The 19,221-nt window shown below is 39.3% G+C and overlaps 3 protein-coding genes across 4 annotated transcripts; all 3 read right to left on the reverse strand.

The window, feature by feature from the left end:
* Positions 1-2,354: 2,354 nt before the first annotated feature.
* On the reverse strand, positions 2,355-5,982 carry LOC103702115 (high mobility group B protein 7). Its single transcript, XM_026802626.2, has 7 exons — positions 5,332-5,982; positions 5,065-5,205; positions 4,015-4,102; positions 3,849-3,935; positions 2,940-2,984; positions 2,760-2,818; positions 2,355-2,654 (listed from the first exon to the last, which is right to left on the reverse strand). The coding sequence occupies exons 1-7, from the start codon at positions 5,406-5,408 to the stop codon at positions 2,630-2,632; spliced, it is 522 nt and encodes a 173-aa protein (XP_026658427.2). The 5' UTR covers positions 5,409-5,982; the 3' UTR covers positions 2,355-2,629.
* A 455-nt stretch (positions 5,983-6,437) lies between these two features.
* Positions 6,438-13,026, reverse strand: LOC103702117 (mini-chromosome maintenance complex-binding protein). Its single transcript, XM_008784414.4, has 14 exons — positions 12,791-13,026; positions 12,231-12,344; positions 12,008-12,115; positions 11,455-11,586; positions 11,328-11,375; positions 10,733-10,855; positions 10,385-10,543; positions 9,234-9,308; positions 8,933-9,046; positions 8,515-8,717; positions 7,669-7,804; positions 7,305-7,532; positions 6,882-6,949; positions 6,438-6,771 (listed from the first exon to the last, which is right to left on the reverse strand). Exons 1-14 carry the CDS (start codon positions 12,968-12,970, stop codon positions 6,657-6,659), a joined length of 1,803 nt encoding a protein of 600 aa, XP_008782636.2. The 5' UTR covers positions 12,971-13,026; the 3' UTR covers positions 6,438-6,656.
* A 2,026-nt stretch (positions 13,027-15,052) lies between these two features.
* On the reverse strand, positions 15,053-17,083 carry LOC103702118 (EPIDERMAL PATTERNING FACTOR-like protein 6). Of its 2 annotated transcripts, none has more exons than XM_008784415.3 (3): positions 16,550-17,083; positions 16,022-16,056; positions 15,053-15,902 (listed from the first exon to the last, which is right to left on the reverse strand). In XM_008784415.3, exons 1-3 carry the CDS (start codon positions 16,677-16,679, stop codon positions 15,669-15,671), a joined length of 399 nt encoding a protein of 132 aa, XP_008782637.1. In that variant the 5' UTR covers positions 16,680-17,083; the 3' UTR covers positions 15,053-15,668. The 2 variants fall into 2 exon arrangements, with proteins under 2 accessions (XP_008782637.1, XP_008782638.1); XM_008784416.4 differs by having other exon boundaries at positions 15,053-15,638; positions 16,550-17,075.
* Positions 17,084-19,221: the final 2,138 nt, after the last annotated feature.

Genomic DNA, 19,221 nt, shown 5'->3' on the forward strand with positions numbered 1-19,221 from the left:
AAAGTTTTGACATATACATTAAGAGAATCAAGAAAGCGAAACAGTTGAGATGGCCATCCTCTTATTCGTGAGACTCATAGGCTGACTACAAGAATAAATGAGATTCAAGCAATACATGTATTCCGAAATATGAATAGAACAATCGACTACGTCGCCACGACATTCCGAAAAGCTCCGCTAGACATTGACAGTAAAGCTCCCACCCCCATTGTATTTTTTGCTTTTTTCGGATTTGATAGGATGTACTCACGTTAGAACTATATGAATTACCGTTTTCACCACAAAAAAAAAAAAAAAAAAGTTGGCTGGAACCTCCTTGTATGGTAGAGACCGGAGAATGCCACCAGAGAGCAATGCTAGAATTTGGAGTCATGAGAATAATAGTGATTGGAGAACAGTTGCTTCTCATAAATGGAAAAAATTTGTAGTTTCCTTTTAGTCAGTTTATTTCCGGACATAAATATTATCGTGCCTCGTTTTATTATTAACAAAATGATTCTATGAATTTGCCCATCTTTTTCCACACACAAACAAAAAAAAGAAAAGAAAAACAAGGCTCCGAGAAGCTCAGAAACCATTACAGCCAACCTGTACCACAAAGTTGACGATTGCTTCTCATGGTTATACTGTAGCTAAGCACTCTCCATCTTATGTTGCATAACAAGATGCCAACTTAGATCTACAGAGTTCACTAGGGTCAGACCATCATCCAAGTCCTACCAGTTGGTCCAGCTTTATAAGGCTATGAGACAATTAAGCTACCCAATCTGCTCTCTTTTTTTTTTCGATGGCATCCAATCTGCACGCTTATTAACCAAATTTTAGAAGCAGAATTGATTGGTTTGCATTTATGCAACAACTGAGGTACCTGTGCATTGCTTATATTCAGAGCAAGTAATCTCACATACTTAGAGCAACATTACCAACTTCACCGCATCAGCCAACCACAAAGCCCTAACCAAAGATACCATACTTTAACCAATATTTTTATATCGAAGTAGATAGGAACTATAACCAAATTTGACCAACTGATAATGAAGTCAAGCTTTCAAAACAATAGAACAAGCATCACTTAGTGGGACCAAAAATTGTAAAATTAAGCTTCAGAAACAACACGACAATCATACAGAAAACAATATACAAAATTTTTTTGCCTATAGATCTTTAACCTTATGGACATTGTGGCTACAGACGAGCTGGGTGAACAATCTTCTTCTGAGATATTAATGACAATTGAACAAGTATTTGTGCAAGATTCACCGGCTGATTAAACTATAATCTTCAAAAAACTAGTAGTAGTGTTTGTTTGACAAGACCGAGACAAAGCACAACTGGATTTAGGACATTAAAAAAATGAAACATAATGTTTTATAGAAATAAAGCTACACGAGTCATTGGCCAGAACGGATGACCAGAAGGATCAGGCAGTGATTACTTTTGCTACTTCGACTCTATTATTAAAAAGATTAGGTGGATGCAAAACCATATTATTTGAAGAACGAAAAAAAAGTGGACAATTTCTTTCAACGGAAAGAAAAGCCTTGGATGGTTGAGTTGTGAATTTGGAGCGCTTTGATAAGCAAATGCCTGAGAACAAATAAAACTGTTTGTCTTTGAAAAAAACAAACACAATATGCGAAGCTGGAACAGATTTTCTCATCCTTACTCGCATGCACCATGCACACACACAGAGACACAGAGAGAAAGAGAGAAAAGAGATGTGCATCAAGAAAGCATAGCAAATACAAGCATATCATAGGCGCGGAGAGACAAGAAGCTATGGCTGGAATTATGAAACCTGAAACACATCATATATGGGGGACTCAACAACTGTAGGCACATACAGTAGACATGAGGCAGGAGAAGAAAGTTTAATTGGAATCATGAAACCTGTAACACACTAAGCACATAAAAGGGACCAATTACCAAAACTAGTTTATTAGGTTTCAAAACAAATAAGAAACATATGCAACGAAACATACCACAATAAGATGGACCATCAGAAGTTACTCATCTTATTTATCATGATTTTGATGCTTCAAAAGCAAAATTCCTGCTTGCAATTAATAGGTGGTTTCTCGATGACAAAGGATTTATAGAGACAATCACCACATTGCTAGACTGACACAGTATGTGATTGTTTTCGGTTGTATAGTTCTGAGAACATAAATAAAAAGTATTCATAATATACTAAAAGAAAGGTTGTGGAAAGAAGATATGCATTTAATGCAGTTGAAGATCACTTGTCAAGGAAATGAACATTAAAAGGGCTACTGATGTAGAAATTTTGGATTGGATACTCCCAGATCCATTTCCCCATAAAAATGGCACAAAGACACATGAGATTTTCCAGCTTCAGAAAACAATAACTTCATACAGTCATATGTAATCAGACTTGCTTGTAATTGTTTTAGAAAAAAAACCTTCAAACAGGGAAATGAGTGGCAAAAACAAAATCTTCCCCTCACCTAGTAGTATCTATACACAATAGCCAAATGACTTGCCTTTCAAAGTGGTAATAACAACAGTTAGCCAATAATCTAGTTTGCTTCCAAAAACAAGAGCTGAACATTGTGTTAAGAACAGAAAGATACTTGGTGCCACAATATTCAATCTTCAAGGAGGCCTATCATAGCCAAGAGCTAGAGAATTCCCTGTATTGAATTGAAAATGAATCAAGAACCAAAAATGTAAGGTCCCTTTTAAGAAAACAAACAGAAAGGATGATCTCCAAGCAAATATCAGAGAGAGAGAGAGACCAGTCATGACTTTCAAAACTCTCGAATGAGTCTTCATAATCAGATGAGCCAACATGACGCTACAATTCAGATAGACGATAAAAGTTCAGATTGTGATTGAAGTGTAGATTTAAAGACCAGATAAAAGCTAACAAGATCAATAAAATAAGAACATGAACAATTATTAAAAAGCATACATACCGTATCAATTTTCCCAACCATAGCTGAATCTGCCTCATCATCCACCTAAGACACAGGAATTTGAATTTCAGATTCTTCCTCCTAGCTAATATCCATGATCAACAAAAAATAGCTTCTAAAAATAGCAGTCATCAAGAAAGAAAGCTCATCATGTTTGCACATTCATTAGACAAAAATTCATTCCAGAGTATGACTTAAGAGCAATATATGATGAAGAAGTAACAGAACGTACCACCATCCTTTCTCAAAAAAAAAGAATATATTTTTCTTTTGTCTGTCTGTCAGGTTGCAAGCATCGGATTGTAGTACTGAGAGCAATATGCAGCGATACAATTTTTGTAAAGGTTCAAATTTCCAAATCAAGAATAGAGAAAGGCATTAAAGAGAGTAGGCAAGCCGATTTTTCAAATTAACGTCAAAATTCATCATTTTTCTTTGGAAGGAAAACATATATTAGTTGTAAATACTGGAATTTAAGACTGGCAATAATTAAAGACTTGCATTTCAAAGAACAAAACTAATTGTTTTTATATTAGAAGAGCCTCCTTGTCGTGCAAACTTGAATATCTAATTTTGAACTATTATGAAAACATTGTTAATAACTTTCAGACAAAAAAGAAAATAATATATCATAATGCAATGAGACCTAAGGCACAAGTAGAAAAGAAGTCAGTCATATAAAGGAGAGAGAAACATTGAAAACAAACAACAAAGAACTTGCATAGGTACCAAGACAAATCATGCCCAAGCCTGCAAGTATTTGTTAACTATTAATGAAAGAGCTTTTTGAGCAAGCACTGAATTATGGTAGAATAGAAAAGATTTCCAACTTTTCCCTGATTACAGTGCATGCCTGCACAACTTGTTAACGCTGAACTGTAGTTAGGTTGAGATGTAGCTCTGAGTTACCTTTGACATATTTTCACTCTCTTTCAGTAAAATTTTCTGGTAAGCTGTATTCACCTTTTCAGCTTGAATGACATATTTATGCCTCTCCTGAGAAATATAAACCAATTTGATACTTCAATCCCTGAAAAGAACTTGTAGAAAGGAAAATTTACTTAAGTAGTCTTACATATGGAGACATGTTTTTCCATGTGTCAAATCCTATTCGATTAATTTCCAACAAAGTTCGATCCCTGCATTTCTTCCTAAAACTTTCCCTGAAAAAGCAGCACAAGCTGAAGAAGAGAACACAACTACAAAATTGTACAATCATTGCATACTAAACATATCTTATTCTGACAAAGAAACATCTACCAGCCTTCCAAAGAAAAGAACGACAGCTCAACATGGTAACATGGGAAATCACCAGGGATGTTCAATAAATTCTACATTGATTTTGTCAAAGCGCTCAGCCAGGAGCCATATGCATTAACAAAACCACCATTTTTCACATTTCCTAGATCGGTTTCTAAATTGATATTGTGACAGCCATTAATGTGCTGTTATAAGCATCATAAAAAAATTATCTTTTCTATTGTGATAAAAGTCCCAATATCAGAACTTCTGGACAGGAATGGCAGTATTTCCATTATTTTGTAAAGGAGAAAGAATAAACAAAATGGGATGAAAATTTTGAAAATTTCATGCATAACTGCATAAAGTTTACTAAACAAAAGACAGATATGCATCACTCAGTTTCTGGTTAAATAGGCCCCACATCAACGACAAGTGATTGCATATTTGCTTAGAAAACACACGAACAATGAGAACTTAAGGTCATGATGTTACAAGGGGCCTGCTAAATGAATGAGAGTATAGTATTCCTGAAAAATTTAATGGTTGAGCATGCATCAATATTTCCAAACTAACAACAACTTTTCAATGCCCTTTCATTTATCTTAACAGCTGAGTAACTAAACAGAACCATACATCATAGAAATGCTCAGAGATAATTCAAACATGAAAGTAATCCAAAAAAATGAGGTAGACGCCATACAAAATACAGAGAAACGCAGACATAATGGCACAAACTTCAATAGGAAACTAGGACCGCAGTTATGAGCATATCTTATTACAAGCATTGGACATGGATAAAAGCTAAATGGGACAGGAACGAGAGAGAGAGAGAGAGAGAGAGAGAGAGAGAGAGAGAGAGAGAGAAGATAAAAGGATGGTTTACATAAAGCAACAAAAAGGAGATCTCGGCTGGTCTTGAAAGCTTGACGATTCCTTCCCGGGTTTGCGTCTCTTGTGCCTGCCATTACCCCCGCATTCGTGCATGTCTAAGAGGGCAACCGCAACCGAAGCACGACAATGTTCGCTGCCAGAACCAAACATTTAGTATAATACAGAACTAATTTTGTGCCAAAAGAGCTTGGTGTAGTGAGAGAGATTTGGAGCGGAGAAAGAGAACATGCAGAAGAAAGCAAGGAGGAAAATTTTTCACCATTTGAGAAAGGCGCTTCCGTCCGGGGCACGGCGAAGGGCGTGGACTCGCTTTCCAGCTCTCGACCCATTCGCCATTAATGCTCTGCAGTCGGAGCTCTTCCAGTTCCTCTTCTTAAAACAACAGGAGACAAAAAACAAAAAAAAATACCGCTTGGAAGATTTCCTGAGACGAGCCAAAAAGATCCCGATTTAATTAAAGGCGCGCTCTATTAAAAGTCGACGCGCCGGATGTGGAGGCTTTTCGATCAATGTTTCGGGCGACTTTCAAAAATTTGCCCGAATTAGATAACGAAAAAGGGCGCCGGTAATCTACACTCACGGGCCAGTGGGGAGGTGACTCGAGGAACGGAATCCGTCGCCTCTGGCTCGCCGTACCACGACGCGTCGGCGGGGCCGCCATAGCTGGGCTCTCAAAGCGGCGATGACGGGACGCTTTTTCTCGGGTGGGGAGTCTCTGCTGCGATGTGATGGGGTCGCATCCACAGCCGTTGCAACCACGGAAATAACCACCGTGACTTCTCCTTCTCGTTTCTACTTCTGCTGCTTACTCGTTAGGCAATACCGCAGCAGCAGACCGGGTAAACCAGGTGCCGATGAGGTTGTACGTAATTACCACTCATCAATTTTTAGTTCGTAAAAGTAAGTTCTAATGGTTGTTAAAAGTGTGGAGACGATGTATGTCCCTGCGAACCAAACTCCATGGCCATCATATAATGCTCCTGTTCCCCTACATTTTGTGACAATATCCAAAGTTTTCTGCAGTCACCAAAATCAAAGCAAAAAACACATTGTCTCAGCCGGGTATTAGCATGGATCCTTAAATTAACCTTAGGAACTCTTCACCTACATTCAACCCATGGCAGCATTATATCAAATTTTTGCAGATTATCGACTATAATTTTTCATCAGTAGAGTGACGCTCTTGGATGCTGGATAAGAATTCATGTAATGTCTAGATACAGGTGTTGATAAATTTTGGCAACCAACTTGTAAGATTTAGGATCCAAACAATAGTTCAAAGGTAACTCTTTGCTGCTGATTAACATTTCTTTGTTTATCAAACTGTTAGTGCAACTCAAGTCTCGTATCTTTAAGGAGGGGACAGCAAACAAAGGAGAGGTCAGAATTCAATAACTGAAGTTAAAAGCCTTAAAATTCATGTGTGAGGACAATCACCCAAAAATAAACATAGAAATCTTGAAGACTTGACAGTAATAATACAGGATAGAATAACCACAGACACTGCACACATACACTTTCAGGGACCATCTGTCCACAATCACCCAGCTTAACTCTTACTGCTGTCAATTAGACAAACCGGGTTTACTTGAGCCTCTCCTTTCTAAGCCTCTCCAATTCCTTGACCATTTGCCAACGCTCCAAGGAGAGAGTCTTTTCACCGAAGCTTGAGGACATTAGTTGGGCCATTGTTAGCAATCTGAAAAGGAAACAGGAAAACTGGATTCATTTCCTAATATACATGAAAACTAAAGTAAATGTCTTCATATTATAAAATTTTAAGAGCTGAAAGCAAGGTTTATGGCAAACCTGTTGAGATCTGTGCAGCCCAAACTCCGATCTCCTCGCATGGCTGCAACCAATTCATCTTGCAGCAGCTGGAAGGAGGAAAGATGTTGGTATAAGTTTTTTTTTTCAAGAAAAAGGTCCATGCTAGTTATCAAAGACTAAACTGACAGTTTGCCTTCATTGTGTAGATGTGCTCATGTGCATGGATGAAAAAATCAAAGATTTGCATGATTATTAATAAATTATTGAAGTGTGCATTTTTAGCACATCCTAGCCCTGAATTTCTGCAGTCTTAGGATTCTCTCCAACCAAGACAGCAGTCCATCTGACCATAGCCAACGTTGCATGCGCTCGTATGGAAAATTTTGATGGTCGTTAAGCATTTGTTCCCTTCCCAGCAGATGTGAACAAGCTTGATAGGGAAGCAGGAGTCCAGAGATGTACCTGATGCATTTCTGGTTCACTGGAGTGAGGGAGGGACTTTAAAGTGGCCAAGTACCATCTCCAAGCTTGAAGTTCCTCGGCACTTGGATTCACAGCAGCCGCAACAGCAGTAGGGCGAAAAGGTAAAACCAAGTCAGCTGGCAAGATATTGGATTTTCCCTCAGACAGGATAAGTAATTGAACATCGGCAGCCATTTCCAACTTGTAGTACTCAAAGTCGTATTCAACCTGAAATGAAATTCCAGCTTAAGCAGCAAAATTCATATTTCATCTTAACTGAAAACGAACTAATGATGGGGCTTGGAAAATTTTGCCTCCATGCACTATAATATTATAATTGGTAAAAGATGAAAACTAGAGTCACCGTTTGCCACTCCATTAAATGTTTAAGCAACCTTGCATTCTCCACACCATTAGAATCAAGCACTCCAGCCTGCATATGAGTCTCATCAATTGTCAAGTGGGTACCTTCTGCTAGCTGCAAGACTCCAGCCACCAACCTGAGGCCATCATTCAACCACAATAATTTGTTATTCATACTCAACATGTATCAATTACTAAAAGAAAGCCTTTAAAAGAAATATACAAAAACATCATCACACTACCAGAGCATCTTCCAGTGCACCAGAAGGCAGGTATAGGGAGCAAAACTCCCCAAAACAATTGTTCAGAGCTCAGCTACATACTGATCAAGGACGATAGGGAAGAAAGTTCTTTTTCATTCAAAACCTTAGAAACTCACAAGCTTAAACTCAACTAGAACTCTACGCATATGATGCACGTGAGAGTTTACTTGGGGGAACAAAAAAATTTCAAAGCATGGAAATAACAGAATCTAGAGATTCTAGACTTGGGGTGTCTCCCATCTCATAGATGGTGAAGAATATAAGAGAAAAAAACAACACAAGCGAACTCATGCAGGCGAGAGAAGGGGTAGATTGTAAGGGAAAGAGGTTTCAACGACTAAGAAGATGGAAGGTAAAAGGAAAAGAAGGGGAAAAAAGGTTGCAGGTGGCTGGGGCCCATGGTGGAATCCCTAGCCCAAAAGAAATATAGACTAGAGACATGGAAGGGTGTTCGAATGGTTTCAGGCTTTGGAATTGAGCCTCACATCGCCCAACTGCAAGAATTTCCATGATAATATGGTATAGATATGCAAATTTGAATAAAGTGAAAACACTTTTCCCAAACAAAGATGAAGATCTCCTACCTTCCTGTCTGGTTATTTTTTCTGGGTTTAAGTGTTGCAGTGTTGAGGTACTCCACTGTGAGAGGAATAGCATGTGTGAAAGGCAAAAGCATTTGTATTGCAGCAGTGAGTTGATTCCCAAAAACTGATGCGCTTTCTCTAGTAAAACTTGTTAGATTGAGCGACAGCTTGCCCACTGTGACCACATCAACCCTAGCACGGAGCTGCTCAACAGGAAAAAAAAAAGGTGGCAAGTAGAAGCAAGTCATACTCCACATGAAAATTAAGTGGCAGGAAGTCACATACAACAATATAGTCATGACTATATCATGCAATCAACCAACCAAATAAATGAGTCTCAGTTGAATAACCATCTTTTTGTGGATGATTTAATCTAAAATTCACGAAAGTGAAAGGGGAAAGAGAGGGGATGACGTACTCTTGACAGAAGATGCAACAAAACACATTGCGCTGCTAAACCATCATTGCCTAAAGCCATAGAAAGATGCCCAAGCAATGATTCTCGAATCCCTTTAACAATACTAGGTAAAGGCTGCAACCAGAAATGTTCAAAATCCACTCACATTGGAACATAACTAAAAATACCAAGTTGAATTTGCTGGATATAAATTGCAAAAGGATGCTTCTAAAATCCAGAAGTAAGGGCATCATATGGAGAGAATAATACTACACTACTACTACAGGATAACATAAGAGGAGCAAAAATAAGTTATAATTACCTCAATGACATGAAAATTGGAAAGAAAATCTTGGACAGCCAGCTTTCGACATATTAAACAATGAACGCGTGGTACCTAAATAAAGGACATTAGCCAAAAAATTGTTATATTGTCAAAAATAAAAACAAATAATATAAATCGCATAAAATTATATGTACAAGCATACAGAAGAGCATACACCCATATACATGAATACATATAATGACTGTTTCTTCTTTAAGGATACCTTGGACAACAGTTGTCTTAGCACAATATTTCAAAATGCAAATTCAGGATTGAAAATGAAAGTAAGCATCATAAGTAGCTGGAAGATTTTATCATTTTTGGAAACAGAATATTGATAAAACCACCATATAAAAATTGTGGTACAGATAAGCAATTAGACAAGCACAACCACATCTGCTATACATCACAACACTTCAGTCAATAATCTAACAGATATGGTGGCGCTTGAATGGGCATTGTTTATCAATGTCAAGATTCATAGTCTCAGTCGAACTGTGTGTTACTAATAATCACACCTGAGTTTAGATACAATTTCCTAAAACAAGAGCCATTCATGGACAGGTTAACCAAAGCCTCGTGGTAGCAGATCTAACATTCATCAATCATATTGACATCTCACTTTCCAATTCTATAAATCATCCCCCATTTTTTTGCAAGCACACAAGATTAGCAAGCAAATTATGTGGTTCAAATGATAGGCCAGCATATATAATTTCATATAATCAGATAATTCATATGGCCAATCTAGAAAGCTCAAGACTGATGCTACAAGTAACACCTCAATCAACAAAATGCCCAGTTCCAGTTAAAGCTGAAACAAATGTTCCAGATTTAAATTCTTAAAAGTTGATAATAAATCCTTTTTTAAGTCACTGGTGATTATGCTAATGATAGTACATGCTCAGATGGATCCGTCTTTTAAGGGTTTGTTAAATTGACCAGCTAAAAACCAAAAACACGACAAAGTTTAATCTCATTTGCAGGGCGAAGTTAGAAGCAGATGAAGCATGGTTCACATAATTTATGGTGAAAACCAGTGAAAAATGGTACAAACCAACAGGATGTTAACCAGTTCATGGCCTGGTTATATTTTGTTCCAGATGTCAGGCAACTAAGCAACTATAAGCTCAAAATAGTGGACCTACCTTACTGGGAGGTAGATGGACCATCACATCCTCCATGAGATCATCCATTAGATCATCAGAATCATCGTTATGAACAACAGGGTCAGGATCAAATGTGTAGATGCCAATAAACTCAAAAACATCATTCAATTTTATATGACTCTCTGGCATATCATAGACCTGCAAAAATGCAACGGCCATTAGAAATATTACTGAGATATTCATGGATTAAAACGCTAGAAAGCAGGGGTGTGAAAAGCACCAAGTGTAACTCAATATTAAATCTGTAAATGAAGAAAACAACACCAAAACGGATACCATTGCCAAATGAATAAAATAAACTAGAATAAGCAACTTCAGAAATTTTACCTTTACTAAACATGAAAGGGAACTTGCATCAAAGTTGGCAACATTACTTTGCTGCAACGAACAACCATGATTTACCAATTCTGCTGAAGAATGGGATGGATGACACAGATACTCATCTTCCTTCTGTAGAGGAACAGATGTAAAAAAGTTTAGCATCTACTATCCACAGTTTTAAAATCATAATTAAAGCCCATAAAACCTTCCAAATGTTAAACACATGAACCTGTGAATGCAATGTGGTTGTAGCTACAGAGAAACATATTCAACTGCATTAACCTTTCGCATTGCCACCCATTGTTAGCTTTAACCATGAGTTCATAAAAATAGAAGTAGCTATTCATAGCTCGGTAAGCCATATGAAGTTAAATTTAATTTGACTATTGATAAAATATTGTTAGCCTCGAGGTAACCAAGTTTCCTTAAATTTTGCCCAATGCTTGCTGACATGCTGGCAACACATTCAGTTCCAATTTTTCAAAAAAAATGTGGATTTTCTGAACAGAAAGGATCCATTTTCCATATTTCACGAAAGTTTAGAATTTTTGCAACTTCAAAAGATAAAAATTGGATCATCAAAGTGATATCTCGCAGTTACCTGCTTTTTACTGGATGATGGTGAGGTCTGATCCCCATGATCTGAACACTGTAAAACAACCATGCTTAATCAGATGAACTGGTACTAAAAATACATCAACGGTGCACTAGAAAGAGTGGATACGCACATTTAAATCCATGCCATCAGCATCTTCCTCCCTCCTACGTTTTTCACCATGTTGGGATGTACAGCAGCCTAACATATTTCTAACTGTTGGAGAGGGGGACAACTCCATCGTCCATGAATTCTGTCCTGGAATCTGGAAATAATGCAAAAAAAAGAACGCAACATAAACAACGAGGGTACTAAAGATCTATGTAAGTCAGTTTACTTGAGAAGAAGAAGAAGCATAAGTATCTCCTGACTCATCTATCTCTGGATAAACTCATAATCATGTAAACATATCAATCATGAAACATAAGTTTCTCCTCATTTCTCTAATTCAGCGGACAAAAAGAACACGAATCTACAGAACTGGATGGAGGATTACCGATATATGGGAACAGTCCAGCATAGTAACAATATTTCTAAGCATATCAAACACGAAACCAAAATTTCACGTTGCTTCTGTAACTTAGCAGACGTAAAAGTACGAAACCAAAGAACTTGAAATAGAATAATCTATTTACAGGAACAGTTCGGTATAATAAGCGCATCTATAAACGGCTATGACAACATACAGGGACACAGTGGAAAAGATGGCGCTCCCAGAGCTGCGTTTCATAGGCAGGCGGCATTGGAAACAAAGCCGAGTCCGTAAACTTGTTTGTCCTCCATATCGACCCATCCTTCACAAATTAAGGTACTCATTTAGAAGCAATGTGGTTACTGAGAGCTCGCACAAAACCAACAGCCAGAGATCAATATACTAAAGTAAACATGGGACCGAGAAGAAGGCAATACCTTATAAGCACCAATATAAAACTCATTGCCAAGCATATCTTGAACCATTCCCCTGACGCGCACCAGTGTATTGGGTTGAATCCATCGAATAGTTGATGCATCAAGAACTGGCACCTAGTAATTTTACAAAGGCCGAGTCAGAAAAACACAGAAAAACCCAAAAAAAGAATCATCTGTTTAACAAAAAACAGCATATTCAGCATCGAACTCCGGGATTTCCATTCTAATCTTGTTGAGACGAGGTGGGGTTGGCCAAAAAAAACTTTTTTTTCTCTGTCCAGCACTCTGATCGAGAGGTATAGGGTTTGATTGGGTTAGTTAGTATGAAATGGGGGAAACGGTCAGATAGAATCTTAAACCTTGCGATCAAAAAAGAAGAAGTTAGGGTTCCCGAAAAGGCAGTTTTAAAGCTAAAGAACCAAAAGGTCGACGATCGGATGCCAAAAATTAGGGCTTTTGCCTGCCTTGCTTTCCATTTCTAGGATTTGAAGGTGGTCTTAGAGAAAAATGGGAATAAAAACTAGAGCTCGGATTAGGGTTTGGTTTTGCAATAGTTATACCTGGGAGAGGCCGCCCTGTTCGAAGAGAAAGTCACGGAAGAGGTCCAACACCCCCCAGTCCTTGCCTCTGAAGGCCGCCGGGGGATCGACGTTGGGCGGCGCCTCCGCCACCGCCTTCTCGAACGATAGCCGCACGGCCCCCAGAGGATTGGCGAGGAAATCGTACGGAAGCCCAACCATCTCTCGATCGCTCGCACGACTCTCTCTCTCTCCCTCCGAGGTTGCGCTGGAGGTTTTCGGCGGGGGCGTCTGAGTGAATGGAGTTAATTTACGCGGTTTCCCGCCATCTCTTCCCGCCAAAATCGAGGGCACGAAACTGGCTGTCGGATGGACGGCAATGGTGCAAGTGGATCGGGTCCAGCGATCAGGTTTGGGCTAGGTGCACGTCGCGCTAAGTAGAATCCTCCATGTGGTGCGGCTGTGACGCTGTCCAAATTGGCGAATCTATCTTCAAGCACACGATAGTTTCGTCATTGGAACCAATATTTCTATCAAGATACTCGGGGCGACTGCTAAGTGCTTCTGGTCCGCTCTGCGAATCTTACAGGATTTTTAGCCCAGTTTTATAGAAACATCCAAATAAACCTTTAGAAGGCTAGAAATATTTGATAGGGTAGAGAGAAGCTACCAAAATTTTACCTTACACAACTCAAAAACTGTTGTAAATTGAAGACATTTAGGGTTAGATAAAGTGCATTTTTAATTTTATTTCCAGCATTTTTTGGTAGAAGGATTTATAGCCTATAGGCTACAAAATTGGAGATAACCTTGCTTCGAATATCCTTAAACTCCTCAAATGCTAATAACCATAGGATTCAATCCCTAGATCAGTTGCTCTGGTCGCCAACAACTTTATAAGCTTGATAAGCTTGCACATATATTTGGCTAAGTTCTTAGGTTTGCACAAATCTTGATAAAGCCTTCAGCAATGCATTCAGAAAAATGGAAACTATTAGTTTGAGGGATAGAGAAGATCAACTGATGTATCGTCCCGCCTGCCCCAAATTATTTTTATTACAAAGGTTAGTTCAAAGCTTAACCCAAAATGACAAAACCAGGCCTTGTGAGAGCCACTTGTTTCCTTCCTTGGGGAAACATGTTTCTTTTGTTGGCCACTTACTCTTAAACAAACTTTATTAAGGTATTCATGGCTTGGCCAATATACATCCCTCTAAATATCAACTTTAGATTTCAGGACAAAGTATATTCATCTAGATGCAAGGAAAACCAAATATAAGTCATTTTTTTTCGAACCCCAATTTGCATCTTCTAATATCTCGAGATGAGAATTTGTTCGTCACATTTTTCCACTATTTTTTTTCAGGATTCATCGCCAATCCCTCTTCCCTTCTCATAATCTTTAGTGTCTACTTTCGAAATCATTCCTATTCTAGCTTACTGGCACAGTAAAAATGTTTGAAGAAGTTAGGAGAGAAGGACTCGAGCGAAATGATGAGTTATGGGATGGCTATTCATGTCCTTGCCTGAGATTTTAAGACCACAATCGTTAACATATAGGTTGCTACCGTGTGCAACATCAATTGCAATCGCAGTGTTCCAGTTGGTTGCTAGAACTATTCCGAGTCATAACACGGGCAGCATGCAGCGCTGGCACGCAGCTCAGTGCACCACGAAACATGCATTCCCAGAACTCTTCCGTTGGTTATCCTACGTGCATTCTTCTCTTTTTCTAAGGGCTCGTTTGGTTCGTGGGAAGAATTTTTCCTCAAGAGGATACCTAAAAAAGTATTTTTGGCATGTTTGGTTAACCATTGAAAAATGACAAATTTCCAAAGTGCTTATGTTTGGTTGACCATCTACTTTCCTAGGAAAGTTATATATAATTCCTATTATGCCCTTAATAAAAATTAGTTCTTTAATGCCTCTTTAATGCTTCTTTAATGTTGAAGAACTTTTTTGGGAAAAAATAAAAAAGGAGTGATTCCCACCTCATGGGAAAGTAACTTTCCCATGTTTCTCATGGGAAAGACTTTTCCATGAAATGTGGGAATCATATTCCCATGGGAATACAACTTTCCCATCTCTCTCCTTTGAAAACTCCAACTAAATAAGAGGCATTTCATTACTTTTCCGTTGACCACACTTTCCCTCCTCCTTTTCCTGCGAACCAAACGAGCCCTAAGAGAAAACTTGGATCATCTCCCATCTATCGTCGACACTGCACAAGATTTATGGCACAGAGAGATATCCATGCACCAAGACTGCAATGTGCAGGTAAAAATTAATGCCAACCATGATATGAAAAATTAATGCAAGACTAGTTGATATTCCACTATCACTATTTAGCCATCAAAGCAAAAACACTATAAAATCACTATACTATATACAAATATTTTTATTCTCGTCCCACCTTCCTCCCTCCATCACAACTCCACTCGAGCCGCACCACCAACCAGCAAGGCACGTAGAAAGCAGCAATGCTACGTTCAACAACAGCAGCACACTTGCATGCCAAGGATCCACATGAACAACTTAGAAAATCCAGTGTATCCCCTCTTCACTTTTCCTAGCTTCAATAATTTCGCAATATTTACGTAACAACAATAACATGAAATTGGTCGGGCTTGCAGCTTGTGCAGTTTTGTTGCTTGTAATGGGCCTTCAGCCGTCACGGCATGTAGAGCCGGTCGCCACACTTGCATCGCCAAGCTTCCGGGTAGTACTCCGTCGTCACGGGCGTGCCCGGCGGGACCGGCACGTGTACCGGCCGGCAGGGGGTACATTTGCCGCACTTGGACGTGCACCGCGGAGGATACGACCCCGGCCCGCCCAGAATCCTCCGGGGCACCGCCGCTACCCCTTCCACGTCGCGCCTCCTGCAACCCCCCTGCGGGATACGGTCACCACCTCGTGCATGTTAGTACGGAGAGCCTTGAAATGGGTCCAACATTGATTCGGGTGGGTCCCAGGGAAATTTCGTAATTCGTCCAGTTACGGTAAAAGCGCATCTTAGCATAGACCAGTAGCCGTGGACGGGCCCTGGTCGGCCAGACGAGCACGTTAGCAGAGAAGCGTGCATGTTCCTACATTGCGCCGCCGGACGGGGAACTCTCAGGACGCCGGCGTCGCACTGTAGCAAGGCTTCCTCACACTTCAATATTTGAAGGTCATTAAGGATGTAACTTTAGAATATAACTTTGATGAAGAGTTCAAATAGAGGAAATTGGTGATCCTTATTTTTATTCATAAAGGAACGAAGAGGAAGAATACCTGCTTACAAGAATCCATTCCCCTGTTTCTAATTTCTGCAAATATATATATAAAAAAAAGTTAACACATGATCAGAAAAATCGATGGCTGTGACTAAAAGAGTGGCTTCCCGGTTACATGGCATATAGGTTAATAGATAGAACTGATGTTTTGGAGAGAGAGAGTTGGGACAAGATAAGGCTAATTTTAGAGAATCAAAAGAAAAAGAGCATCTCTAGTCACAGTCATGTAAAACCACTGCAAATGAGCAAGAAACTGAAAAGAGAACTCGTTTTTTTGTGTGTATGTGTGTGTGCGCGTGTGTGATGGAAAAGAGAACTCCTCGCGACTCCGTCGGAGATATATAATCAGAAATCAATCACAAGAAGAACATCTAAATTGCACAATGGAACACCAAAAGATAGAACCAGATGAAGTAAAGCTACAGTATTTCTACCCCATGGGCAACAAAATTTAGCAGGATTTAGGATGACAGATCCTCAAGCTCCAAGACAAACGGGTTCGTAACAAAAATCAAATCTTGCTCACCTACAGAAGCCCTCCCACTGCCGGTTCCTGAGACCAGAGCACAAACAGAGAAGAAACAGAGACAAGCACAGAATAAAAGAGCCACCTTGCAGACTAACCCTCCGCTCGCCCTTCCACTCCTTAAATCCATCCACGTCGCGGAAGCCAGGCTCAAGATATAATTGGAGAACACACAGAGATTTCGGGATCTCAAAACATCCCCTCACAAACTCAAGTACCTTGTCTGATTTGATAACTCTTTTTTTTTTTCAACCCCTATCTCTTCCCGTCAGACCCTATGCGCGTTTCTGAGAACCAGAAGGAAAAATCTTTCGTTCCACACTCTCATTTAAAGCTAGTCGCGCTAGCTTTCTCTTGGAGTCCGAAATGACGTATATAGCCGCCAATCTCGCCATAACTTGAGCAAATGTGCATCTAGACGACGCTTAGCTTGCATGGATCTGGTTTGGTGTGGTGCGACCACATCGTGCCCACCAACCAAGGATAAACTAGGAGGGTGAGGAGAGCGGAGAGGAGGGCGGGGGTGGCTAAATTCTTTTGCAAATCAAGATTAGAAGTCTTTCTAATGTTGATGATAAACTTCTAGTTTCGAGCTACACTTAATTATTGGTGTCGTTTAAACAATCAATCGGTTCAAAAGGGACTGGATTTGGAGACACAATCTAATGTATCCAGGGACCACTGATGGTAGGATTGGGAAAGACGTGGACCAGGACAAAGATATCATTTTATGCATGAGTTTCCATCATGATTCTACCGAATGGGATATTTGGTGATTGTCTCTCTTGGAAGGAAGCCAGCCAGGATTCTTTAGGAGAAAACTCATTAGAAATTTGATGATTGTTTATATCAGTTGACCATTGTTTGTAGCATAACAAATCATTTAGGGCCCTTCCTTGGCTCTTTCGAAGTTACAGGAATTGTTGGCATCCACCAAGCACACCCCACACAAAAAAAAAATTGACAAAGAAAAAGAAAGAAAGCACTACAGTAGTTTCTGCCATATCACATAGATATATCTTATTTCTAACAGAAAAAGAGATATACCTCATTTAGTCCAATTGCTTCATAGAGGAAACTGTAAATTTGCACCTCGAAAAATCTATTATTGTACTTGTCAAATAATATAAACAGTAAAAGATCTTCAGTCTTATTAGAGAATAACAACCGTTCATGCATAAGTATCCTAGATGTGCTAACTTACTCCAAAATTTCTAATAGCAGATGATTAGTGCATATAATTTATAAATGCACGGTAATCTACGCTAAAAATCTTCATTCCATTATTGAGCTTCTAGCTTATTCAATCATACATATACATATGCATATGCATATATGCACACGCATGTATGTATTGTATGCATGTGCGCACACGCACACACATGCATACATACATATATGTGTATATATGCCGGCATGTGTATATGTTGTGCATGTACATATATGATATCGTAAGCTATGGTGCTATGCATATTTACTGTATCCATGATGATTCCGCATGAGAGAGCTAGCACATTCGTGGAGTTGTGGTTAAATTATGACATGCTATGATAATGCTTTGTCAATGCTTGATGTGGTAAATAAGCACAGACTCACTTATTATTTTAAACAAGATGGTGTTGCAAATATGCTTATACTTTGGTGTTTCGATTATCATTCTGATCACCTACATCTCACTCCAAAAGGTTAATATTCCATTCCTTCGATCCTCTCTAAGTTGAATGGAGCGAGCATGTTAATCATTGTTGGACATTAATTAGATAGTGGTTAAAAGAGGATTAGTTGGAAATGCATTTTCAAACGCCCACGAATGAATGAAAAAGGAGATGAAGTCTCATACATGCATATAGTTACTCATGTTCCATGCCCCCTATTTCCATCTCTAAGACCATATTATTATGATTATTATTATTATTTTGCTAAGGTGTATGATTCATACAATTCTAGTACAAACACATTCAAAAAGATCAAAAAACAATACATTCCGGAGCACTATAGGCAGCTCCCTTTTTTTCAACCCACAGAGCATCCTCAGAGTGATTGGCCACATACGAGGTCACCTAATCAGTGGCCCCATTGGCCTCTCTGTATACATACTTGGCCTGGAATGCCACGCCACCACTGACTATAGCCTAGATATCTCGAAGTATGAGGTGACACTCATACTCGCCACCAGTGCCTCCCTAGATCCAGCCAATAACCATAGCCGAGTCACCCTTAAGTACGACTGTTCTGGCTCGCAACATTCGTCGCACATGGCCCAACCCGGCCCATGCCGCCGCCAGCTTAGCTCCCAGCTCCGAAGTGTCAAAGATTTGACAACCACCAGCAACAAGCACTCTAGAGTCTGAGCATCTGATGATGAAGCCAGCACCTTGCTTCCTGACGCCCTCTAAGTCCTTGTTTGGATGCTAGAAAAATACAATCAAAAAGTAGCATGCCAAGGAGCAATCAACACTCTAAGAAGTGCTTTAACCTGGTAAAATATATTTCATAGGCCTACCCAACAGAGCTTCTGTTCTCCCTCATTACTTTTTTTTTTCACTTTCTTATATCCCGCTAACCCTCAAACATCAATCAACTAAATGGCACTATTAACTGATGGATAACGAATAAAAGATGCTTGCATGGAGTTAAAAAGTATCTACCACCAAGTATAGCTAGCTATAGTA

This window comes from Phoenix dactylifera, chromosome 3 (assembly GCF_009389715.1).
Source record: "Phoenix dactylifera cultivar Barhee BC4 chromosome 3, palm_55x_up_171113_PBpolish2nd_filt_p, whole genome shotgun sequence".
In the NCBI taxonomy this organism is placed as follows: domain Eukaryota; kingdom Viridiplantae; phylum Streptophyta; class Magnoliopsida; order Arecales; family Arecaceae; genus Phoenix; species Phoenix dactylifera.

Excerpts from the sequence above, each read along its gene's own strand:
- LOC103702115 (XM_026802626.2), bottom strand. The coding sequence starts at position 5,408 with ATGGCGAATGGGTCGAGAGCTGGAAAGCGAGTCCACGCCCTTCGCCGT. Across the intron at positions 4,103-5,064 it reads TCTCCTTTTTGTTGCTTTAT|GGAAAGTTTTAGGAAGAAAT; the intron begins GTAAACCATCCT and ends CTGCTTTTTCAG. Across the intron at positions 2,819-2,939 it reads TGGTTGGGAAAATTGATACG|CGTCATGTTGGCTCATCTGA; the intron begins GTATGTATGCTT and ends TCTGAATTGTAG.
- LOC103702117 (XM_008784414.4), bottom strand. The coding sequence starts at position 12,970 with ATGGTTGGGCTTCCGTACGATTTCCTCGCCAATCCTCTGGGGGCCGTG. Across the intron at positions 11,376-11,454 it reads CTGATGGCATGGATTTAAAT|TGTTCAGATCATGGGGATCA; the intron begins GTGCGTATCCAC and ends GTTGTTTTACAG. Across the intron at positions 8,718-8,932 it reads TGTTGCATCTTCTGTCAAGA|CTCCGTGCTAGGGTTGATGT; the intron begins GTACGTCATCCC and ends CCTGTTGAGCAG.
- LOC103702118 (XM_008784415.3), bottom strand. The coding sequence starts at position 16,679 with ATGGATTTAAGGAGTGGAAGGGCGAGCGGAGGGTTAGTCTGCAAGGTG. Across the intron at positions 16,057-16,549 it reads CAGTGGGAGGGCTTCTGTAG|AAATTAGAAACAGGGGAATG; the intron begins GTGAGCAAGATT and ends ATATATTTGCAG. Across the intron at positions 15,903-16,021 it reads GAATGGATTCTTGTAAGCAG|TGTGAGGAAGCCTTGCTACA; the intron begins GTATTCTTCCTC and ends CAAATATTGAAG.